The sequence below is a fragment of the Platichthys flesus genome, chromosome 10 (genome assembly GCF_949316205.1).
Source record: "Platichthys flesus chromosome 10, fPlaFle2.1, whole genome shotgun sequence".
Lineage (NCBI taxonomy): Eukaryota > Metazoa > Chordata > Actinopteri > Pleuronectiformes > Pleuronectidae > Platichthys > Platichthys flesus.
Window position 1 is genome coordinate 12,863,155 of NC_084954.1, and position 25,444 is coordinate 12,888,598.

The 25,444-nt window shown below is 41.8% G+C and overlaps 1 protein-coding gene across 4 annotated transcripts in view; it reads left to right on the forward strand.

The window, feature by feature from the left end:
• col12a1a (collagen, type XII, alpha 1a) overlaps positions 1–15,500 on the forward strand; it is a 57,171-nt gene extending 41,671 nt beyond the window's left edge. For 3 of the 4 annotated variants that reach the window (XM_062397692.1, XM_062397693.1, XM_062397695.1), the window contains 17 exons: positions 507–649; positions 1,062–1,171; positions 5,773–5,931; positions 6,158–6,235; positions 7,053–7,139; positions 7,669–7,722; positions 8,165–8,260; positions 8,639–8,692; positions 9,598–9,651; positions 9,940–9,993; positions 10,504–10,575; positions 10,698–10,733; positions 10,827–10,893; positions 11,014–11,196; positions 11,349–11,426; positions 12,468–12,638; positions 14,635–15,500. In XM_062397692.1, coding sequence (XP_062253676.1) covers positions 507–649; positions 1,062–1,171; positions 5,773–5,931; positions 6,158–6,235; positions 7,053–7,139; positions 7,669–7,722; positions 8,165–8,260; positions 8,639–8,692; positions 9,598–9,651; positions 9,940–9,993; positions 10,504–10,575; positions 10,698–10,733; positions 10,827–10,893; positions 11,014–11,196; positions 11,349–11,426; positions 12,468–12,638; positions 14,635–14,777 — 1,639 coding nt within the window. In that variant the 3' untranslated portion in view covers positions 14,778–15,500. Of the gene's footprint in view, positions 1–506; positions 650–1,061; positions 1,172–5,772; positions 5,932–6,157; positions 6,236–7,052; positions 7,140–7,668; positions 7,723–8,164; positions 8,261–8,638; positions 8,693–9,597; positions 9,652–9,939; positions 9,994–10,503; positions 10,576–10,697; positions 10,734–10,826; positions 10,894–11,013; positions 11,197–11,348; positions 11,427–12,467; positions 12,639–13,751 lie in introns of all 4 variants that reach the window. The other variant, XM_062397694.1, reaches the window with a different exon arrangement.
• Positions 15,501–25,444: the final 9,944 nt, after the last annotated feature.

Sequence of the window (25,444 nt, forward strand, 5' to 3'; positions counted from 1 at the left end):
CCCTTTGGCACTGAGCCGACAGCTATTTGTAGTTGCAGCATGTGGACCAGGCGCTCGTCCCTCCTGTGGGAGCTGACATAGCATCCCTGGGTGAGGAGCTCTGTCTCTTTGTTAGACCACCATTTAACTGGTGTTAGGCTGAGTATCCAAAGCTCTTCAGCATACTTGGTTAATATGTTTATAATGATGCGTATTTTGCGTGCGTGGGCACAGCTGTTGACTAATGTGCACAAATGGAAACACTTGGAACTGCAGCAAAAAAAGGAGCGGGGACAGAAAATGCTTTCGATATGTGGTCAATTTCTGCAAGGCCAACGGGAAAACTGGCAATCCGTTCCAGCTTCTGCAGCCAACGTGACACACTGGCTGCTGAATCACTGCGCCCCAGGTTTAATACTTGTGCTATTAATTTCTAACAGGTGATGTTTCGACTGCAAGTGTCATGAGGGCACAGCTTGGTCTCATGACACCTCATGATGTATGTTTGTTTTTTCTATCACTATCAGGGAGATCCATCCGGAGGGTCTTCCCCCATCGTACACCATCATCCTGCTCTTCCGCCTGCTGCCCGACACAGGCTCCGAGCCTTTTGATATCTGGCAGATTGCAGGCAAAAACAACAACCCTGAGGTCGGGGTCACCGTCAACCGTAAGCCACCCATCATGGTGTTTCAGTGCTCAGCTGGAGGGCTGGGGGGAAGCTGCTTTAGCCGACCCAACGTAAACACAGCAACATGCACAGTTTAATTACCAACTTGTGCTCCAGTCTTTTTTCTATTTAACTTATTAACAGAACCTTGCAGTGTATTGACCTGTGCCAGATTTGATAGGCCGGACATAGAAAGCCTGCATTTTCTACTTTTTCTTTGCATAAATTTCTAACACACATGGTAAATACATGCACATAATCACAGCCATGGACCTAATCCTTCCAGGCCTCCTCTTCCTCCCTCTCCTCACTCCACAACCATGTGTTCTCTGCTGTTCCGTCCCTGCTTTGCGTGCCACCGCGTCGTAACACACTGTCAGGAATTCATCAAGGACTCCTTTTCTCTTTTCAGCTTCCAGCAAAACAATCACGTTCTACAACAAGGACACCCGAGGAGAGATCCAGAAAGCCACGTTTAATGAGGAGAAAGTGAAGCAGGTTTTCCATGGGAGCTTCCACAAGGTAAACACGGAGCATGATTTCCTAAAGAGAAAGGGTGCTGTGTGCACCACATAGTGATATCATTAAAGGTTGGCTTAGACAGGAAAGACTGATCTGATTGTATAGATCCTTTTGTACAGTGTGTTGTTTTGACTGTTTTTACTTCCTTCACAATTATTGCTTTTAAATCTCTTCCTATGTCTGTGAGTGACATCTATAACTTATATGATTCCTCTTAATTACCTTTTTATGGGGGATGCTTATCTTTATTCAAGAGCGTGGACTTTCCGTTTGAGAACAGGTCCTGCTGATTTCATGGTCAAATATTGAAATTCCTTCAAAATGCTGCGCTTGCACTCAAATAGTCCCACTCAGATATTTTGTTGTTTGCTCTCAGATTTCCTGCAGTCCAGCTTCAGCTCTTCTCCTCATGCTCAGGCTGCTTCTGTACCCATGTGAAACGTCTACTATCGGATTTTATTTTTATTGTGCTTGAATAGTTTTATGCAATAAGTCTGTCAAAGTTCCCCAACCAATGCTAAGTGTAGTGTTGACCAAGGAGAGTTTCCCACCCTCGTTGTGGCTGTGTTTGCTTTACTTCTTTGAGAGTCCCGTACAGGTGGTTACTTTACTCTGCCTCCGGGAGCACAGGAAATCCGTCCAAGTAACAAAATATCGACTGCAAACACAGTGTGAGCACAAGCAGAGATAATCTATGCACAAGCAGGGGCTATTGAAGTGCAGGCAAAGGATTTTGAGTGACATTACAAAATCTGAATTCAATCAATAAGTCCTGCTCTAAAAATGAAAGACCACGCTCTTGAGTTAAGAAAATGCCGCTGTACTTTTAATGCCAATGCCATCTTGCTGCAGCGTGTTACCTGTCAGATGTTTCCTGCACTCCGACTCAGACTGCAGTCAACTGGGCCTTGCACCTTTTTTACGATATGACATTAAGCTTTGTTATTTTTAAGACCGCAGGCAGTAACTCTGATAAATGGTCTGTGGAGCCTATAAATTATTTGATGGTGGGATTGGAGGGAAATGCTGATACCTCAGCCACCCAGCGTAATGTGAAAACTGTTACAGTAACCTACTGAGATCGGACTGCATCAGGACAAGTCTGCTCCGAACTGGATTGCATTTTAATTTGGCTTCGGCCTGAGTTGGGTTCAAGAATGTCCTGAAGCATTTTCAAGAAACAAGTCGCTTTACTTTTCATGAAATAAGCAGATTTTATTATATTTTCTTTACGCTCATGATATTTCTGCCTCTCTTGCAAGAAAGTCAGATTGAACTATCTCAGGGGAGAGCCGACTAAAAGATTAATTATCAGCTGCTCTCAAAACCTCTGATCTAATTGAAAAGAACCACCCAAAATGGTGTTATTGTTTTGCAAGCACTTTGATTCTCCCCAGTGGCTTTACCACCAAATCAGGCCCACATTGCCAAGCTTGAAACTGGGATAAACAGCATTTGTATGGTATGGTTTCTCCTGGGGCCGCAGTGAGAGGTAAAAAGAGGTATCCAATGCCTTCAAGTCCAACTCAAAGCAGCTGAGAATATAAAACATCCTCTGTTGTGTTCCACCACAGCAGGGTATAGCGAGCAGAACAATGAGGGACAGTATATTTTCATACGAAGCTGGATCAACTTAAGATGCTGTATTCCTCCCTGGGGGAGAAATGGCTGGTTCCAATGTACTCTAAGTCATGTCGCATTGGATGCAGTTTGTTCCCAAGGACAGTGTGCTGATGTAGTACACAGATTTATTTTCCCCCTAATTCTAGAGTAATCCGAATGAATGACCCTTTTCAATACAGCAGGGTCTTATCAGACATCAAAGTGCCCCAACTTCCTGACATTACAAATTGCAAATTTCTTTGGGACTGATGAGAGGAATAGATTGGCTCGTAGATCAGAGCGTTCTACAAATGGATTTTTTGTTTGAGCATTTAGTATCCACACAAATAATTGTAGGGTAACTTCACAGATGAATGAGACCGTGGAAAATGTTGGGTCAGGTCTGGATGTACTGTAAATGACATCACTGCTGGTGTAGTTGGATAGCAGCTTGATCTGTGTGTTTGTGTGTTCGGTCAGACTGTGGCCATAGTGGAGACTGCAGTCTGAATATACACTGGGTGGCTAGTTTGTGGTGCGGTAGTTGGTGTTTCATGAGCTGGCAGATCCACAGCGGTCTACCTAGCTGCCCATTTGCTGGTCGGCTGAGTGAGTGCCACTGCTGTGGTGGTGTGTGTTTACATGTTGTCAAAGGTTTCCCAACACTTTGTCCATGGCTATTACAGAGTGACCGCAGTGTGTGTTTGTGTGTGTGTGTGTGTGTGTGTGAGTGTGTATTATATGATTGTGCGTTTTGTCACTAACGACAGTTGGGCTCACTGTCCATGTGTGAAGATAAAAACACATGTTGACCTTTAACCTTTAGGTGAACCAAGTGAAGCCTCAACTTAGGATCTTTCTCACTTAAATATCTATTGACATCTTCAGATGTATTGTTTTGAGGGAACAAAAGTCCAAAACCTAATAATATGCAGTATATTAACAGAAATAATAATGTAGAATAAACGTTTTTATTTTAATATAAAATAAAGTATTCACTTCTGAGAAGTTGGAACAAATTAATTGCATGAAGAAATCACTGTCCTCATTTCAGATTTAGTTTTTCCCATAAACATCAATTTAGAAATTTGTCTGATGCTTGATAGAAGTTCTTTTGTAATTTTTAAATTCAGTAACTATTTGTAATACACTGTTAAACACTAGTGTGTCAGCTTGCAGATTTAGCTTCTCTACAGAGTAACTGCAGAGGTCGAGGTCTGCTCCTGACGAACATGTGGGAAAGCTCTCAGCGATGACTTGAGCAGATGCTGTAGCTCACTACCCCACTGGGGAATCCCACCCCCAACTGGACGGGTGGGAGTCTGTGGCAGGAACCTTCCTGTTAACCCAAGTGAAGAAGACATTTTCCATAAGCAACAGTGACTAGTCATGTGTTTGAGTTGTTGTACAGTCACTGCTTCAATTTCCGTGCTGAAAAATGGACAACCCTGACTGTTCCTCGAGAAGTCTTGAACTCGGTCGTTCAAACTTTCCTTTCAGAGGCTCAGCAGGGAGGCCTGTGCCAGTATATGCACACACTAATTAAGACTGAGGGGGCGGGGGTGGGTGAATGAGGTTCTCCACAAAGCCAAAGCTCTCCTTGATGCTGGCCTAAAGCATGGTTTGCCAAATGTCCAGTGACTGCTCTCTTTGTTCATCTGACATGCTGAAGTCTTTTCTCTGTGTCCTGGACAAGTGGACTTAGTGACCCGAAATAAAAGCCCACTGGAAATACAGGAAATTATGAATTAACTTAATAAACATAGAGTGTCTGCTCACTCAATCTGTTTTAAAGAGAGGACTGACACCTGCTTATTAGCTTGTGCATGAAATTAAGACTGTGGGGCTGCAAGGTTGAGGATGACGAAAGAGCCAAGAAAAATAAAATAAAATCTGATAGAAATCATTGAAATGTGACAAGTGCATTAGAGCCAAGAGCCTGAAATCATATGTAGTGTTGACACAGGGAAGAACTGCCTCTGTGTTAAGAATTGATGAATGGAAATTGTTGATCTGTCAGCACATCGCTGCAGAGGGACTATATCACTCAACAGCACATATCATCATCTGAAGAAGCAGTAGACATCCGAGAGATCATGACGTCTTATTTTCCAGTGACTGAAGGATTTTATATTGTGTTTACTTATTGGTCAGTGAGGTAATATACATACATGCTTATTATTTACCCCCCCAGAAGATCCTCCCATGTTTTTCCGGTAAGCTTTCAAGAGCATCATGGTGTAATATATCCACGTCAAGCCCCTGGGATAAACGACACCCCTCTCCTCTTTGTGGTTCACCAGATAGTTTGTTCTGCTGCCAAGGAGTTCAAATGTAATTTTGTGATTGGTTGCCAAGAACTATGGCCGAGTCTGCGGTTGGTACGGGCTTTGTGGAGAGGAATGGTAACTTCCTGACATAGAGAAAGCTTGTCTGACTGATGAGCAGGGGGGAAGTTTGCCACTGTGAAGGGGGAAAGTATGGAAAGTGTAGGACTTGTGTGATGGCATGCCGCAAAATTATATTGTTTCAAGATGTGGAGCCGGGTCCTCCGGACAGGAAACCTCACAATCTGGCACTTTGTCATCCCCTGTTGTTATACAATCACTGAGTGCAGCTTTAATGTTGCACTGAAATGCCAACTCTTATATATTTCCTCTTTTATAATAGTCATAGTCATTAATCTACAGAGGGTTCAAACGGCATCTGTTTGCCAAATCAGTAACCGCTCTGGGTAATATCAGAGCCTACAATTAACATGGGTCTGCAAAGACTAAACAAAACTGAAATCGTGCAATTATGTGGAATAAATGAACAGCACCATTTCTCAGACAACATGGTTTCAAAAGGCTCAGTTCAGTTGTTCCGATTATGCCCCTTCTGAATAGAGACAAACGACAAACCTTGACCAAAGCCCCTGTGCTCTTGCAAGTCATTGAGTCGTGTGTCATTAACTGAGCTCTCTCTCTCTCCACCCTATACCTCGCTTTCTCCCGCAGATCCACATCAGCATCTCTCCGGAGAAAGTCAAGCTTAACGTTGACTGCCAGGAGGTGGCAGAGAAGCCGATCAAGGAGGCCAACAACATCACACTCGACGGCTATGAAGTGCTTGGCAAGATGGTCAAGTCTGGAGGCGGGAAGAGGCAGTCTGCACCAGTAAGTAAAAAAAAATAAAAACATTTGGAAAACCACACTTGGAAAAGCATTTTTGTGCTTAGATGCAAATTTTGGTTTTAACTGCTCCCAGTGACTGCTGGAAGGACGAGACCCTCCATCATCCTGTCTCTCTGAGGGCGGTGTTGTTGTCTGCTCTCATCATTGACTTTCATTCGTGAATGGGAGCCATTAGTAACACCTCTCCATGTTTTCTTCTGTTGTGCAGTTCCAGCTCCAGATGTTCGATATTATCTGCAGCTCCAGCTGGATCAGCCGAGACAAATGCTGCGACCTGCCCGCCACAGTAAGTGTCACTGTGAAGTCATTTAATCCTGAAGTCAAGAGGTCATTTACAGGTGCAAGACTGGAGAATTTACCAGTTCATGAAGGAACAGAATCATTAATTTAGATCTTAACTAAGAGAATTAGTAAGAAGAGAGCCATTCCGATTATATATACAGTAAACATGCGTAGCATCAGTTTCACCCTCTATGTTGTCTTTAAAATGGAATGTGGCCATTGAGTGAAACGAATGGCTGATAACAAGATTACTTTTGCGTCAGCCAAACTGAATAGAACCTTGTATCCTGTGTATTTGAGCTGATCGCACTGTTGCCGGCACGACCTCCTGAAATCACATGAAAACAACGCTCCTTTAGATCACAGAGCAGACAGTGTCTTATATTTATTTGGATACACCATGTTAAATAGCGGATGCAGGCACATTTATCCAATTAGAGGTAATTCGACAGCGATTTGCATCAGATATTAATACACCACATCAATGATCTCCGTGTTATATAATTCGCACAATGCCAGAGACTCATTTTTCGCAGCTGTCTCTGAATATTTAGTCTCAAAGACTGAGCACTGACTTTGCTAATTCCAGTAACATGTCAGCGTGAGCCACTTTTCCACCATGACCTTTTGCTGGGTTTCCGATCTGTCTCCTCTTCTTAAATGACCATGGCACAGCCGCAGTTCGCCATGAAACTGTCAAGAAATTACATCAGGAATTTTATAGGTTGTTTTTCTCTGCAGAGTAAGATGTGGTCTATGTTATTAATGGGTATGAAAAGGAACTATTTTCTAATGTCTGTCTCCTCTGTCTTCCTTTCCAGAGAGATGAGGCCAAGTGCCCATCCCTACCCCACTCGTGCACATGCACACAGGACAGCATCGGCCCTCAGGGGCCCCCTGGACCTTTGGTAAAGACACTTTCCAAACACATCCAATCACTGTACCTTCATGTCTTTATCTACCTCCTCTTCCTCTGTCTGTCTTCACCTGATAATGTTTTCATCTCAGTCCACATGTTTCCATGATAATGATAACGCCTCTTCCCTGTGCTGATCCACACAGAAGGCCTAAATGTTATAATTACCAACTCAGCTTTAAGTACCTTCTTGACATTGGCCTGCTCTACAGTCTGAACTTCAGTAGACCGAGGTGGTCCCTCGAATCAGGAGTGGTATTTTCTTTTCCTCTGGAAAGAGCAGTAGAGGATGAGACCAGTGGCATGCACGGAAATATGGGTTTAGGGAGAAGTGTCAAAAGATAAATGGCTGTTGGAAAAACAACAGTGAAAAGGTCTCGGGGAGAAGTCTGGAATATGTGTGCTTGGTTACCTCACTAAGCCCCAGCGAGGATTTCATAGGGCTTGTTTTTTGGGGGGCTTTTGGAATCTGCTCCTGTTGTTACACTCACTCAGCCTTTTTTGGATCTTTGCTTTTCCAGGGCAGCCCAGGTTCTAAAGGACCACGAGGAGACAGAGGAGAGCGCGGCAATACTGTGAGTTTAACTTTACATCACCAGAATGCAAAGTACTATCCGTGTTTGTTTAATTTTACAGGCTGTGATTTATTTTACTGTAAGTTAAGTGCTAAACAAATAATCAGACGCTGTTAATAGCCAATGAAGCTTGCTGACATTATCAATAATAGTAAATCTACACATAATAAACCTCAACTTCTCATTGTCTTGGAATTTCTGAAGCTTTTATTACTCTGCGTGGAAATTGCAAACATCTGAATTCAGTTATCAAACGCTGCTGTATATTTTTGCTCAACTTGATTTAAAGGGAACCCCCTGAAGGGATAATTTTGCCAACACTACTAACTTTTCATTTTCTGTATTGGTGCAATTAAAATGCTCATTTAGGTTTGTCTTGGGGTTGTTTTCCAAGGGAGTGGCTTTGTAACGGCCTTTATGTTGTGACTGGGTAATTCTTCAGGGTGCAATGGGTCCACGCGGTGAGCAAGGACTCCCAGGATCAATGGGACCACCGGGTCCACAAGGCCCTAACGGACTGTCTCTGCCTGGACAACCTGTGAGTTTATCTCCGCTAGAAAGCATTCATATATGATATAAGGAATACAAAATAAAGATGACAAGGATCAGACGGATTTGAATGTATACGACAGACATTGTCATGTATGATTATTGTTCATATGTGCTGATATGAAGAAGCTGTTTGTGTGAAAGTAGTTGAAATATACTGCAGATCCACCAGCAAGATGGATTTACAGCAACAGCCAAAACACATTAGATTCCCGTCTACAGGCAGCTAGACTGCTTCTTTATTTTCTTACCAGCAGATGTTCTTGTCAAAACAAGAAATCAATCACAACCTAAGCCTGAAAAAAGGTATAAAACAAAGATTGAAGCATCTCGCTAACATCTCTTTTCGTCTCTCCTCCGACTTCAGGGTCGCCAGGGACCAAAGGGAGATGCTGGAGACCCGGGCATGACTGGTCTGCAAGTGAGTACTCCCCTCGCCTCTTGTGGTTTATGAACAGGAAACAGGAGACTATCCATGCAGAGCAGCACTGCTGCTACTGGAGCCTGGATTCAGTCCATACAGCGAGATTGAAACCACACTCTGAGTGGGAGGTTCACCATGCCATCCTCCAGGGGGGAGACCCACACGCTCAAATCAGCCTGTTGATTGACAGACAGTAGAGGCTCCAGTGATGCAGTTAAATTATTATGAAGTGTGGACTCGTGTTACCAGAGGGGAATTAGGGAATGGAACATGTTCTTCTGCAATGTAACTGAAGACTAAAGTGATGTTTGAGCGTCTTTGACTCACAGTAGTTTTCATTTGGGGGAAACTCCTTGGATGAAAGTTCAAAGTAGAGACGATTTAACCCTGAGCTTCTTCAGATTATCGATATACCACTTCCCGAGTCAGAGAACAGAATTACATTTTACATCACATGAGAACTTGTGAAAGTGCATTTCTGAGTGGGCTGGCTTAACGTGGCCATCTTTTGGCCGGGCAAGCTTTCCTTTATCCTACTAAGGTCATCCGAGCCAAATCCCACCATTGAACTGGAGAGAACAGCAGCACTGGGTATTCTGGCCTTTGAATAAACAATGTCTGACATGGGAAAAAGTCCCATTCTGAGATATTTACAGCATTTTGGCAGTATTGGGTTGGCTACTTCACACAAAAAAGCTTATTATAACAGTTCAGTTCAAGTCGATGTAAGAGAGAGATCCTTTCAGTTTAAAGTTACAGGGTGATAAATTATCTTTGGCCTAATAACTGGGAAACTTTTTTTTTCCTGTAAATTCTGGTTTAAACAGAGGCATAAGGGAGCTGTGTATATATGTTGTTCCTGATCATTAGTATTTGATTAAGTGTGTCTGTTTCATTCCTAGGGTCCTCCTGGGCAACGTGGTCCTCTGGGCCCTGTCGGACCGGGCGGAGTGCGGGTATGTTCTAACTCTAGGCCTGCTCAGTGTACACTAAGCATACAAATTGATGCAACTCTCACTTTACACACACTTTGCATGTGATCGGCAAGCTCAGCTCAGCGTATATACAGAAGCCCTGTCATTCTGCTGCATGTTCTCATTTTCGTCATCGAAAATAATACCTGAGAATGTAATTTCAAACGACGGCGGCGGAAGCCAATGTAAAGTCATGACAATGATGTATTACATGAACATGATCCCTGGAGTGTTGTAACACATGTGTGATTGTGTGTTGTTTCTACATAGGGGCCACCAGGAAAGGAGGGACCATCTGGACCCAGAGGCCCATCAGGGCCAATGGTGAGTGTGTTTGTCTCTTTGTCTTGTGCATAAAGGAGCAAAATGATTATTCCTCAAGTGTGTTTTACCTCCTGGTACATCTTCAACTATTACTGCCCTGGCTCCATTGCACTCTGCTGGAGTAGCATGTTAACTGTAGTGTCACGGCCCTGTTGCTGTTACAGGGATGGCGCACGCATCTCATTTTTCTTCCTCTGTGGTTTTGGTGGAGGTCTGACTCAACTTAATACAGCCACCGTTCCATCAGGCAACACTCCAGCATAGAATTCACATTCACTATACCATCCAAAGTGCTCTCTGTTTCCATCTCCTCTCTAGTGCTCTTGGCAGCTTTTGCCACAGTCACCAACCCCACCTCCATCCCCCCAAGCCCCGGCAGCATAGATCCCCACTTAAAGCATTTCATGTTACACAACCATTAATACAGAGCAGAAGTGAAATGATGCAATCACTTACTGGGCAGTTATTTTAAAGTAAACACTACTTTCTCTTTTCCTCTTTTTCTCTCAGGGAACCCCTGGAAATCCAGGTGTACCAGGAATCACTGGGAAAACCGGGAAACAAGGAGATACAGGAAATGCAGTATGTATTGAAATAACAAGGCTCAAAGTGATGGTTACTTGAAAACGTTCAGGGATGGAGTTTAGGTTTAAGTTTAAGGACATTGTCAATGCTCAGTCTAATTTTTCTCCCGTCTTTGTCAGGGACCTGTTGGCATTAAAGGAGAGAAAGGAGAGAGGGTATGTATAGTTTTGCATTGACTGATTCATACATGTTTTATCCAGCAACAATAGAGAGGCAGTGTCATCTCTTAATGAATTTTTTTTTTTCAGGGTGACTTTGCATCCCAGGGCATGATGCGTTCCATCGCCAGACAAGTTTGTGAACAGCTTGTGAACAGTGAGCAAAACTTTTCTTGTTCCTGAAGGTTGTTCTAATGATGCCAAGGGGATGACTTTGATAGTCCTCAAAATATTTATATCTTACCCAGGCCCCACTTACTTTTTCGTCTTTTTACAGGTCAAATGAGCAGAATCGACATGATGCTCAACCAGATTCCTTCTGGATATCGTAGCAACACTCCGGGGCCAACCGGTCCTCCTGGACCCCCTGGCAACCAGGGACCTCGCGGAGAGCCTGGGCAGCCAGGTCGAACTGGTTTCCCTGGAGGCCCAGGTACACCTGGAAATCAAGGAGAGAGAGGTACTTTATTTTTCTACTTTTCCAAAATATACCTAAATACTGTTCAAATGAATTTACCCCATGTTACATACATGCTTTTTAGATATACGATAATTAAAATAAACTGCTTTATTGATGTAAAATATGATTTGTTGTCTCCATGGTTTTTGTAGGCTTGTCGGGAGAGAAGGGAGAGAGAGGATCTCCAGGAACTGGTATCAGAGGACAAAGAGGCCCAAGTGGTCCACCAGGTAACACAGGTTACCTTTTCTTTAGCCTGTTTTCTTTGAATCTGCCTTCACAGTGAGTTGACTGATCCCTTCCAGAAACCGTTTGCTGGTGTCCCAATGTTCTCTTACTACAGATTTACTGTGACATCAGAGTATTCCTGTTTTCCAATTAAAATGACACAATGCTACCAGAGGCCAAAGTTTAGCGACAATATATATGATTCAGGCACTGACGTTTGAGCAGCTGCACCACACGACTCGTTTGGAATAACACCAAACACAATCCCAGTTCTTTCCTCTCTTGAGGATTTACAGTATGTCTTGTGTATACTGAGCTTCTCCAAACACTGCACATGTGAAATATTAAACAGTAAATGGAAGGTCTTTACATCCAACATTAAGGAGATACATTCTGTGTCTAGAGTTAAGACAGTGGAGGTCATGATGTGGTCTCAGAAACATTTACTAGAAAATGTTATTATAGACTTATTCATCAGATTAAAAAAATATCATTGCCGTTTCTCGGTAGTAGTTGATCTGTAAACGGCCTCAGAAGATTTCTATTCTCCAGGGAAGGTATTGCAATACAACAGGAACCTTCTATTGATGTCTACCCCACATCACCAAACACTGTTTGTGAATGAAGTGAGACACAACTGAGGACCAGAAGGAGGAAGTCCACGCTGATGACTCATTTGTGTGTGTGTAGTTGGATTGTTGTACAATGAGCTTTCTTTGGTGGCTTCATTGACAACACATGGGCTCACTTAAGGCAGAGAAAAAGAGAAGGGGGGAAATTTCCATCCTGAATTTTTACCGTCTAGACACATGGGGCCAGGGGGTAACTCCACACAGCTCCAGACTTTTCTCTTTTTTTCCCTTCTGAGTCCAGCTTTTTAATTGAGCCATTGATACATTTAAATTACAGTGCTTTAGCTCCATGTTACCCCCACCTTTCCAACAGAAAATGTACGGGGGGATGCCTGTGGGTTTCTTCGCTGAGCTCCAGAGACTCCCTTTTTCTAACCGCCCCCTCAATCACCTTCTCTTTCCTAATTGCAGGGCCACAAGGCGAGTCTAGAACTGGACCCCCAGGTACTTCTGGCTCCATGGGGCCTCGTGGCCCTACAGGTCGCCAGGGTACTCCTGGGGTGAGGGGACCACCAGGACCCCCTGGTTACTGCGACTCTTCTCAGTGTGTTGGCATTCCTTACAACGGACAAGGATACACAGGTACACACAGTACTCTCTAGGTCCTGCATGGTACTGCATACGATTAAGGACTAAGTGTATGCAGACTAATGACATTTGCAACTCAGTGCACTACTTCTTTCTTTGATAATGTATGGAGGTTAGGATGTTCCACAGAGATGATATTATACAGAAAGCAGTTTTAATGCAATTCCAATAGAATTTCATTCACTAAGCTCCGCCCCCTTAGTTACACTTGTCCCGGCTGTCCGGCTTTTCGTTAAACAGTGGGTTAAGCAGACTTGATTTCTTGTATTTAGCTGACGACAGTTGATTTTGGATAAAAAGAGAACTGTCACTGGCAGATTTATTTTGGCCGTAAATAGCTAGTGAATGAAGCAAATGCTAGCTTCATGGGTTGTTCGAGAACCGCTTGAAAGCTGACTTTTATATTTCGGGGCTTTAAATATATATTTATTTTTAAGCTGTTTCAAAATAAGAATGCTTTAGAATGGTCTTCAATATGCATTTGATGGCTACATACATGCTATTATTTCTAAAGACCCAAGAAGTTAGCTAGCATATCAAATAGTTTTATATAGAAAACAGAATAAAGCCACAGTATCTTAGACACACTTTTATTCAAAACTAGATATATATTATATCGTATGATATAATATATATCTAAAAAATCCAATATTAGACTGTTATTTGTTGTTTAATCATCAAATGTGTGTTTGTGATTCTGACAATTTAAACTGCGACTGTCAGTCAGTTACACATTTCACTTCTGAATGAGAGACTGAATGAATTCTCCTAATTTCAGGTCAGGGTACAAATAATTGTCTTTCCTTGACATAATGAACCAAGTCAGTTTGAATACACACAGCCACTGGCATAACATTAGCATCTATCCTCCAGGGAAAGACTTGTCCGACTGTGACATGTCAAAACATGAGAAAGACGCAGTTTGGAGGCAGGGGTTTAGTGAACGATCAGCATCCAATACCTCCATACATTTGATGTATGATTTTAAAACTGGCATGATCATTGCATTATAGCTAGTAGTGTATGATGACTTGCATAAAATCGAGTAATATGCTAATAACCTTGTTCCACAGAGAAAACTCACACCCTCTTTTAAACTATTTTCAGGTACGGCATAATAAACGCTCTGTCAGCTGTGCCGCTTACACTTTGAAGCCAAGTTTCTGAGAGGTTTGCCCACTTGCTATGGGGCATGTAAGGATAGTCACCATGGATATAATTATTGAACATTGAAACAAAACATTACAAAAGCCCCCAAAAAATTGCAAAACGGAGCGGCACTAACATCAACTCACAGCTACAAGCTACAGCAATGGCAACCTGCTGGCCTGTTTGCATCTTGAACCACCAACCGTCGGGAAGTTTAAAAAAAACAGAGACTGAGCATTTCTACGAAAGAAGGAGCATGTACAAAAGCACCATCCAAAACAACTACTAACAAAAAGGATTTCATAGCTAAAAGCAATGTTGATGTAGCGTTGACATGTGTAAATAAATCTAATGTTTTTTTTGTTTTTTTTTGCCTTGTAAATGATTGTTTGAACCAGGACATTTCACTAAAAATTAAGTTAACATCTGTTTGGAGCTTGTGCCTCATAACCCTCTGCTTACTTACCACCAGCATAACCTTTGTTTATGACGCCTTAAGTGACTTAAACAGCTCTGGTACAGAATTAAGCATGTTCCATTTGTACTTTTAATTATCATGCTCATTGTGTACATTCAGTGCCATTTCCATGTCTCATTTGTAGTTTCCACTTATTTGACTGCGTCTTATTATCCAATAGCTTGAGGGATTGTATTGTAAATGTCACGACAACATTTTTTTTTTTTTTCATATTTAGCTTGTTTTGGTACTTTAAGAAATAGTTTGACACGCAAGGCATTTTCTGAAAGTCCATTGTGCAATATAACTTAAATTTTGCATGTGAAAAATGTAAGAGGGGAAAAAAAACTTTAATTTGATTGGCCGTCCCGAATACTATTCTAGCTGACAACTACCCGCCCGAAGCTGAGGTAGAGTCTATACCTGTGGAGCCAGCTGGAGAGTTTGACACAATACAATCGCCCGGTTACTCACGGAACCAACGGGGAAAGAGATCACTAACCAGAGACAATACAGACACGTCATAGCTTCAAGAAAGATTTCTCAGAAAGTGTAAGATTGAAATGACTTCCACGATCACTTAATGTGAGGATCATGTGATATTCAGAGCAAAACTAGTACTTATATGGGTTTGATACCCCTGGTTATATTGAACATATATATTTTTGAGAAAGTGAGAAAGTTTAGCAAGATGACTACAAACCTACATGTTCATTCATTACAAACCTGTGTGCTTGCTAAGTGATACCCTTATAAGTGTCTGCTTGTAAAGTAACTATAAGTGTTTATCAGAGTCCATTGTGTAAAGCACTAATCATGTGAAAACCAGCTGAGAGTGCAGCGAAGAAAGACAATCCGTGCTTTTTTTGTCTATTTACAATGTGTAAATCTGTTTCAGATACGCCAACAATTAATTTGGAAGATTGACTTGATTCCCAAAGATTTGTTCATGACGATGTTTTTTATGACCTGTAAACCAAGTGATAATCTGATTTATTGTAACAAACCAAACTTTTTTTTCTGTTACCAAAGGTGGAATTGCATGTTTGTGTTGTATATTTACTGAGGATTTCTAAGTCAGAATATAGTTGTTTTCTATCAATGCAGTTTGGATTTGCTTGCAAGACTATGGACATAGAATTGCCTTTCTCATGTTTTAACTGCACATTTTGTGAATTCCACACAGCCTTATTTTCTTATTTATTTCTGAAACAGAAGAGGCATTTTTCAATAAAACTACTGAAAATGTAGCATTTGTCTTGGCCTCCCATCTGTACAGAACATTTCGTATAAAACTAAATATATCGAAGGTCAGCTCTACAGCTGTTAATCAAAAATTACCATCTTCCCTTGTCTACTAAAATCCTCTAAATGAAAGAAAGGTCTTCTGATCCGGAGTGACAAAACTTGTTCATCCAAACATTAGGCCTGAAGGAGTGGAAGGTCTAGCCTTCATTTATAATGACAACAAAATAGGATCAGGGCCGTCCAGAATGTCAGTTTGTGTCAGATCAACAAGAAGAGGAAGGAGGGATTGTGAGCAAGCAAGCAATCCTAAATACCGAACTTTTCCCGCTTCTTTTAAATGCACCCAGTTTGGCTTTAGTCCTATCAGGTTGTAATGATTATACCGACACAAGGAATCAATAGAAATGTGACTGGACCTGGAAAGACTCACAGATTTTCACCCATTAAACAAATCTAACAATGAAACCATAGATGCGTGAAGTAAGGAGAAACTTACGGCATTCCCCTTTATCGTGATAAAATGACAAAGGGGAATGAGGAGGCGCCTCTGAACAAATGCCAGAGATCAATGAGTTCGGCGGGTGTGGGGAGTTGTGGGTGATCAAGGTCAACATCACCACCACACAAGAGGCAAGACAACCTTAAATTTCTTACCCTGATTTCCTGAATAAGCAGCCTTGGGGCACATTTGGCGTACCTCAAATTGGACATTTATATTTAATGAGAGCTGGAAATTCGCGCAGGTACAGCACTGTATGTGTCTGAACAGCTGTTAAACTTAGGCTATAAAAGAGGCAAAGGCAAGTTTGCGAAAGTACATACACGAAAGAGCTGACATGAGAACACATGTAAACGAAAAAGGACGGGCCACCTCGTAAACCTCCATTTAGCAGTGTATGGTAGAACATGAAACCCACAGCGATGGTCTCAGTGCACAGTTTATTTTTGACACCTCTATAAACCTCCTCTTCAATTACAATTCTTACCCCTGAGCTACAGCAGAGGGAAGAATTGTAGATTAAATATGTTCTCACCTCTTTACCCTATGTCTCAACATCAGGCTCAGCTTTTTGTTGTGACGTCATCCTTTGACACTGTCCAACGCAACACCGAAGCCTTTAATAACCCTCCCTCCTTTTTTGTTTCAACCAACACCAATCAAACCATGCTTCCCTCCAAACTCACAAAAAGTTATGCCTGTTTACCATCCTCATCGTAAACCAGTCTGCTTTCTGTCCTCTGATTTCTTTGACTTTGTTGACAATACACCGTCCAGCTGTGTTCACTTTGTGGCAAGGAGTTGTAAGATTGCTGCTCCAGGTTGTGGTTGTTACAGATTTTAGGTAACTCCTGTTCTATCTCCAGTTGTCCTGTAATATTAACTTCTAAGAAGTTATTGGAATTTTTGGTAGTTGTGTTGTCCGCGATCAACAATCCACGATCACAATTCATCACCACAATCAGGTTCCACCATGTTTTCGATTGAGCACCACAATCCACCATCACGATCTCTGATTCACCATCATGATCACAATCTACATTAGCTTTCTTGACGAGAGATAAATGTCATAGCTCTGTCAAAAATGTGTGTTAAAGGTGCTGGTTGGTGGATTTGATCACCTTGGATCAGATGTTTCACTCTGTTTCCAGTCTTTGTGCTAGGCTAAACTGACCTAAGCTTACTGACTGGAGGGTCATTTTGATGGACAGATATGATAGTGGCATAAAGGTTGCTTATCCTACAGTCAAACATATTTATTTTTAAAATGAAAGAAATTGTGATTCGTCGTCAAGAAGCCGAAACAAGAACATCCCAACCCCTACGTACAGTCAATAAATTAAATAATTGTATGCACTAAGACAACAATCGTGTTTTGTTTTAAAGATGTCTAACATTGTTGCAGCATTAAAAGCTGCATATTCATATCAGCTCTGGGACATAATGTGTTAGCACGTCACACAAACGCGAACGGTTTGAAGAAAGGATAACTCACCACAACACGCCATCATGTTTTGATGTACTGAAAAGCCAACAAAAGTTTAATGAACTCAATGGCTTCGTTCTTAATTTACAATTCATCTAATGCCATCTAAACCAAACCAAACTGAATTCTTGAGTTGTTTTAAACATTGAACGCTATGAGAGTGAATTTGTGCATGAACGCTGGGCAGCACATGAATGAGCCTGGCACTGAAACGTTAAGTTCTTTGAGGAATGCCATGAAAGCATGAGAGTTGGGGTAAGAGATGAAATAATGGATATCATATGCACTGGGACGTTGGAACATGTGGAGATTTTGACTATTTTAAGTTGGTCTAAAGCTCTGCTCATAATGTAACATGACTGCACAGTACATTCATCATTACAATGCAAGCCTTACAAAGAGATAGAGAACAGACATGAAACAGCCTCCTGGCCATGGACAGCAAATATAAATACATGCTTCTCTAATGTATCTACATTGAAACATTAATCATTTACAGTGTGGACAGTCGCATTCAACACGCCTCAATAAGGGAGTAGTTGAAGGTTTCTGGAAAATCTTAGATAAAGACTTTAGTGTGGTATCCATCTTAACATCTTAATCTCCACAAGAAAACAAACCATAGTAGTACAAGGAAACTGAAGTATTACTCAAGGTCACTTCATCACAGTGGAAACTTGAACTTCACAGCGTTTGAAGGATGGGATTCCTGAGAAAAACTAGCATCTGGCATGAAGGAGCCAAGGTTTCAAGCCCTAGAGACACTGACGAATTTGGGTTTTAGAAGACCAATAACAACAAAGATTTAATTAGATGGCCTTTGCAACAAGCCAGTTTTCTGTTCAGATTTTAGGTTTTTTAAGTTGCAAAAATGTCCCCTCTGAGTTCTACCTTAGGCAGCGTGGACGAGCATCCGAAACAACATCTCGACTATGCAACACTCCAGACAAAATCACCTTAACAATTTATTATCAAAATACTTTTGTGGCATTCCATTAAAAATATAATAAAGTCCATTTACTTGAAGTTACAAAATTCCTGCCAACGGTACTAGCACATTATTCTATATGTAATCTCATCTTGGCTTTAACATTGCAATCAGGGGAATCACTGCACAAAGGCCACCAGACCCAAACGTATATTAATTGCTTTACTTGAAGCAGCTTGATTCTTGAATTGCCAATCAAAACCTAGAGAAGGAATGAAGTAGACCTTTTGAACATGAAGGAGGATTGACTCCTCCAAGGGCAAATATTCCGACAGCCTGCAGACAGTAGGTTTCCACAGACGTGAGATGCCAAGAGCAACAGCGGAGCAGCACTCCCACTTTGGATATAGGAAGAGGAGAGTCAGCAGCTCACCAGCTGTCCTTGTAAAAAAGGAGCTTTGTTTGTGATTTATTCCTCTTAAAACAACCATGTCCTGGTTTGCCCCATTCCCTTTCACCAAATGCATCCCATACGGGAAACAAAACAAGCAACTATGCAGTGTATTTTATACATAAAGTCCCTCTTGATTCTCCTGGACTCAGCCTATAGTATCGTATAACTTAAAACACTAATGAGAGACACATGTAAAATGTTTTGAGGCCAAACATGGATGAGCTTGTTGATATTTCGGTCTTGGTTGATTTGGGAGCACCCAAGGTGAGTGTAGACAACTGCATGCAAGGCTCAACACTTACTAAGCAGCTAATTTGCAGGAATAGAAAAAACTTATGGGTTTACAGCGCTGACAAACAAACTCAAGTTGTTTCAATAAAGGAGGAAGCCAAGAATAATTCTTCCTGCAAACTGATGCTATTATGCTCACTCACTACATGTTTTCCACGCCACAGCAGGCAAAGGTAAGGAGCTTCAAGTCTTCCTTTCAAAACCTAAACTTGATCTGCTGATGGAATCAAAAATTCTGTTGTCTGAGACTCTGATTTTGATTTGGGAGCGTAAAACAAAAAACAATGCAGCTGATTTCCATTGAATAAAACCGATAATGTTAATGATATTGTGTTTCATGAAGGCCTCGTCAGTAGTTATCTGAATCCAGCGTAGCACTGGCAGCCATTTGCAAAATACAATGAGTAACACGAATTGCAGACATAAGTACAGAATGTAAAAATATGAGTGGTTGGTGCTTAATTCAGAAATAATAGTTGTTTACGTTGTTTAATACGTATTTTAATTTGGGGACTTATATAGGTTACACGCTATAATGTTTGAAATATGCACGATTTGTCTCAATACTCAAACACTTCACCCAACCCTCCATCGACATAATTTGTAGATAGTGAGTGAACTTTCATTTTTCAGTGAACTATCCCTTTATTGCTTTAATATTCTGATGAGCCATCAGATTTATCATGAGGCTACTTGGTTGGTCCCCTCCTGAGGTTGGACACCACAAAATGATAGGTGACCTAGCGGAAACCATAAAATAAGTGCTAGCTAGTTACATTTCACAATAGCCACAACAGAGCCCCTCATTGTGACACTGAGTTTGTTCAGAAATTAGTGTGGGTGTAGTAGTGTGGGGGGCCTGTCTGTATAGGCTTGGACAGTCAGTGCCTAACCCCCCCGAGAGGACTGTGAGAATAAAAACTCTTGCTGAGGGTCAGCGTAGTGCTGTGTCATTCTTTCCTCACAGAGAAAGTTTGAGAAAATCCTCTTCAATCTCCCCTCGAGGCTGTAGCAGCAGCTGGCAGAGCAGCCAGTCATTTTGACCCCTGAATCCCCCAACGGAGAAAGAGTCTCTGTGACTCAGCTCCCAGAAGTGTCTGCGAATGTCAGTGAGAAGAGGGAAATATCCTGCTGTTCTGGGAAAGACTGACAAAAATATGTGTAACTGGATAATGTCTTAAAAAATTCCTTTTTTGGCTGAAGGATATTTGCAAAAAGTGTTTTGAGTTAGATATAATGGTCAAAAGTGTTTTGTTAGAGAAGAGAGCTGGTCAAATGTTCTCATAGCATATATAGCTGTGAAATATTTTATATCAGGATTCCACTTTTTAATTTAGCCTGAAAACTATTGCTTTACTACCTTGAAGTCATTCATGGGTCAAAAAAAGGATGAAATATTTTCTTTGTATCATGGCCCACCATAAATTTCAGCACACATTTCTGTGACCCATTTTTTATTTGGTTCAGTGGTTGATAGTTCAATTTAGATTATATCACTTCAGTTAATCGTTTTAATGGAGAAGATATCTCATACAGACATCTCATGAAGCAGGTATTTTTTGTTTAAAAAAAATAGGAACTGACCAGAACAGGGTCAATGAAAACATATGGGTTCATCCTCTGGGAACATCAGACACCCTCTTTGACCCCAGCATCTCAGGGTAAACCCAGAACCCACCAGAGAGGTTACTAGTGCTAGGAATGCATTGGAACCTCACAGCGAGAGCAGGATGTAACAGCATGGGATGAGATGGGTGCCATAGAGGCCACCCTGCTGAGCTTTCTGTCCATAAATCAATGGATGTGTGGCTGTTATGAAACATAGCTATTTTCATGGTTAACTGATTTTGGACGGTAAATGTTAGATAGAGCATGTTATGATATTTGACCCTAATCCATACATAATCAATCAATCAATCAATCAAATTTTATTTGTATAGCCCATATTCACAAATTACAATTCATCTCATAGGGCTTTAACAGGGTGTGACATCCTCTGTCCTTAACCCTCAGCAAGAGTAAGGAAAAACTACAAAAAACCCTTTTAACAGGGTAAAAATATGTAGAAAACTCAGAAAGAGCCACATGTGAGGGATCCCTCTCCCAGGACGGACAGAAGTGCAATAGATGCCACGTGCAGGAGAACATCAGCAATAATCAAAGTCTCTAGCAGCATTGATTAAGCACAGTCCATGCTCAGCAACCATCTAGACCACGATCCACCATCCAGACCAGACGCCACTTCAGTCCTCAGTCACCGTCCACTGCCGCCCACCAGGAGGACCCATCACAAGCCACCACTGCGGTCCTGGTCCACCGCCCGTGCCCAATGCCAACGCGACACAGGGTCCGCCACCAGCACCACGATCAGCCCACATGACTCAGAATCCGCCACACTGGATCCAACACCGCGACCCTCGGTGCGCGATCCACAAACCGTAATCCATGGTGCGGCCACAGAGGCCCTGGATCTGCGGGTGATAAAGCAAAGGGATTCCGGGGAAGGGGGATAGGGATGGAGAAGAGGAAGGAGAAGCTGGAAAGAGAAGCTCCGTGTGTCATGTGTCATAAAATAGAACAAGTAACGTTCTGGCGCACTAATTAGCTCTAACTATAAGCTTTATCAAAAAGAAAGGTTTTGAGCCTACTTTTAAACGAACAGATGGTGACTGCCTCCCGAACTGAAAGTGGTAGATTATTCCACAGCCGAGGGGCTTGATGGCTAAAAGCTCTGGCTCCTACTCTACTTTTAGAGAATTTAGGGACGACAAGTAGGCTTGAATTCTGGGAGCGGAGTGCTCTAGTGGGTTTATAAGGTATTAACAGCTCTTTAAGGTATAAAGGCGCTATATTATTAAGGGCCTTGAAGGTGAGGAGGAGAATTTTAAATTCTATTCTAGATTTAACTGGAAGCCAGTGTAGCGATGCTAATATTGGAGAAATGTGCTCTCTTCTCTTTGTTCTCGTCAGGACACGTGCTGCAGCATTTTGGACAAGCTGTAGAGTCTTTAACGACTTCCTGCTGGAGCCTGATAATAATGAATTACAATAGTCCAGTCTCGATGTAACAAAGGCGTGGACTAGTTTTTCTGCATCTTTTTGTGAAAGGACATGTCTAATTTTTGAAATATTACGCAAGTGGAAAAAAGCGGTCCTAGAAATTTGTTTTAAGTGACTATTAAAGGATAAATCAGGATCGAAGATCACTCCCAAGTTCCTGACTGTTTCATTGGAAGCAAGGGCAATGTCGTCTAGCGCAGCTATATCATTAGATAATGCATCTCTAAGGTGTTTGGGGCCAAGTATTATAACCTCTGTTTTGTCTGAGTTTAATAAGAGAAAATTGCGGGTCATCCAGGTTTTTATGTCCTTGAGACATGTTCGAAGTTTAGTTAATTGATTACTTTGTTCAGGTTTTATTGACAAATATAACTGGGTGTCATCCGCATAGCAGTGGAAATTTACCGAGTGTGTCCTGATAATGTTTCCTAGTGGAAGCATATATAATGAGAATAAAATTGGGCCGAGCACAGAGCCCTGTGGAACACCATGATTAACTTTGGTGCGCACAGATGACTCATCATTAATTTGCACAAATTGGGAGCGATCAGAAAAATACGATTTAAACCAGTTAAGGGCGGTTCCATTAATGTTAATTAACTGTTTTAGTCTTTGTAATAAAATTTGATGGTCAATTGTGTCGAATGCTGCACTGAGATCTAACAGAACGAGGACAGACACAAGTCCCTGATCTGAGGCTATTAAAAGGTCATTAGTGACTTTTGCCAAGGCTGTCTCTGTACTGTGATTGGCTCTAAACCCCGATTGAAAGTCTTCATATATATTATTTTCCTGGAGAAACTCACACAGCTGATTGGCTACCACTTTTTCTAAGATTTTAGAAATGAAGGAGAGGTTAGATATTGGTCTGTAATTGGCTAAAACCTCTGGGTCTAGGGTGGGTTTTTTGAGTAGGGGTTTGATGACAGCTATTTTAAAAGACTGTGGTACATAACCTGATGATAATGACAGATTGATAATGTTAAGTAACGAACTATCAATTAGGGGCAGAATGTCTTTAAGTAAGTTGGTAGGAATGGGATCTAAGATACAGGTTGTTGGTTTAGAACCTGAGATTAATTTGGTAAACTGATCACGGGTGATCAGAGAGAAGCTGTCTAAGTAATGGGTAGGATTCTCAGCCGTTTCTGAGATCTCTGTTGTTGGGAGGGTATTACATAACGTCTATCTTCAACAGCAACAAAGTCATAATCCAATTGTCACTTCAGTGTCTCAACAAGTGAAGTTCTGACACCATGACAGATTCTATAGTCTATAGGAAGCAGCAGTTCCCGTCCACAAATGTTTACACCAGAATACGTCATTTGGAGGCTTTTTACAACTTCACACTGCAGTCACTGTTGAACGTCTCAGTGGAACATGCTATGTTACAGAAAATACATGTATCAAACACCTACAATTAAACATGATTTACTTTGTTTCTTCTTTGTTCCCGCTTTTGAGCAGCTCTCCCCACAGGAGGACAGGAATTTATTTTTCCGACTTTCGGAGGGGGGCTGCCTTGAGGCCTGATGGCATCTGTGTGGGAGGGACATTCCAAGTGGATGATAGGAGTTTTTTTAATAATCCCACTCCTATCAGTGATGGATTTCACAGACGATCACTGTCTGCTTCTCTGCCGTGCGGTTATAGACGAATCTGGAGGGGGTTGTGGTCCTCCTTCATCTACCCCACCACCACCCCCTCACCAAATAATGTGTAATGGCAGCAATAGGTCCTGTTTTGAATTTAAAGCACTGTTTGGGCACGTTAGTTTTAATGCAAAACACACATCTACGATTATATTGAAAAGGTGGAGCACATCCATATATACATGTAAACTGATAACTGTTGCTAGCTGTGACTATCTCACCCCTTTACAATTTTAAAGTTTCCAGCTGACTCATTTTAAAAGGAAACGGTCGAACAGTTGAGGTAATTTAAACCATCAGACAATTACTGATCCTCATTATGTTGGGTCATCACTGACAGCTGTATACAGCCTTGGCCAAAAGTTTTGAGAATGGCACAAATCTTCATTTTCACAAAGTCTGCTGCCTCAGTTTTTAATATGACAATTTGCATATACTCCAGAATGTTATGAAGAGAGATCAGATGAATTGCAATTAATTGCAAATTCCCTCTTTGCCATGAGAATGCAAAAAAACTCCCAAAAAACATTTCCATTGCATTTCAGCCCTGCCACAGAAGAACCAGCTGACATCATGTCAGTGATTCTCTTGTTAACACAGGAGAGTGTTGACCCGGACAAGTCTGGAGATCACTCTGTCAACTGATTGAGACAGAATAGTAGACTGGAAGCTTTAAAAGGAGGGTGGTGCTTGAAATCATTGTTCTTCCCCTGTTAACCATTGTTACCTGCCAGGAAACACATGCAGTCATCATTGCTTTGCACAAAAAGGGTTTCACAGGCCAGGATATTGCTGATAGTAAGATTGCACCTAAATCTACCATTTATCTGATCATCAAGAACTTCAAGGAGAGCGGTTCAATTGTTGTGAAGAAGGCGTCAGGGCGCCCAAGAAAGTCCAGCAAGCGATAGGACCGTCTCCTAAAGTTTATTCAACTGCGGGTTCGGAGCACCACTAGTGCGGAGCTTGCTCAGGAATGGCAGCAGGCAGGTGTGAGTGCATCTGCACGCACAGTGTGGCGAAGACGTTTGGAGGATGGCCTGGTGTCAAGAAGGGCTGCAAAGAAGCCACTTCTCTCCAGGAAAAACATCAGGGACAGACTGATATTCTGCCAAAGGTACAGGGATTTGACTGCTGAGGACTGGAGTAAAGTCATATTCCATGATGAATCCCCTTACCGATTGTTTAGGGCATCTAGAAAAAAGCTTGTCCGGAGAAGAAAAGGTGAGCGCTACCATCAGTCCTGTGTCTTGCCAACAGTCAAGCATCCTGGGACCTTTCATATGTGGCAGGGGTTCTCAAACTTTCGCAAGCTGGGCCCCCCCAAAGCTGGTTAGGGGTAGTTAGGGACCCCCCCCCACCCGCCGCCCGCCACCGCCGCCCTCAACAACACCTCCATAGATAGATAGCATATTGTTATTGATAGGCCTGACATGTCAAGGTTAGGCTATTCTTAGGCCCATACAGACAATTATTTTTACTTTTTTAAATATTTATTATTATTATTGTTATTATTATTATAATTATGATCGGTAGTAGTAGGCCTGTTAAAGGGCTATTAATATTATCATCTATG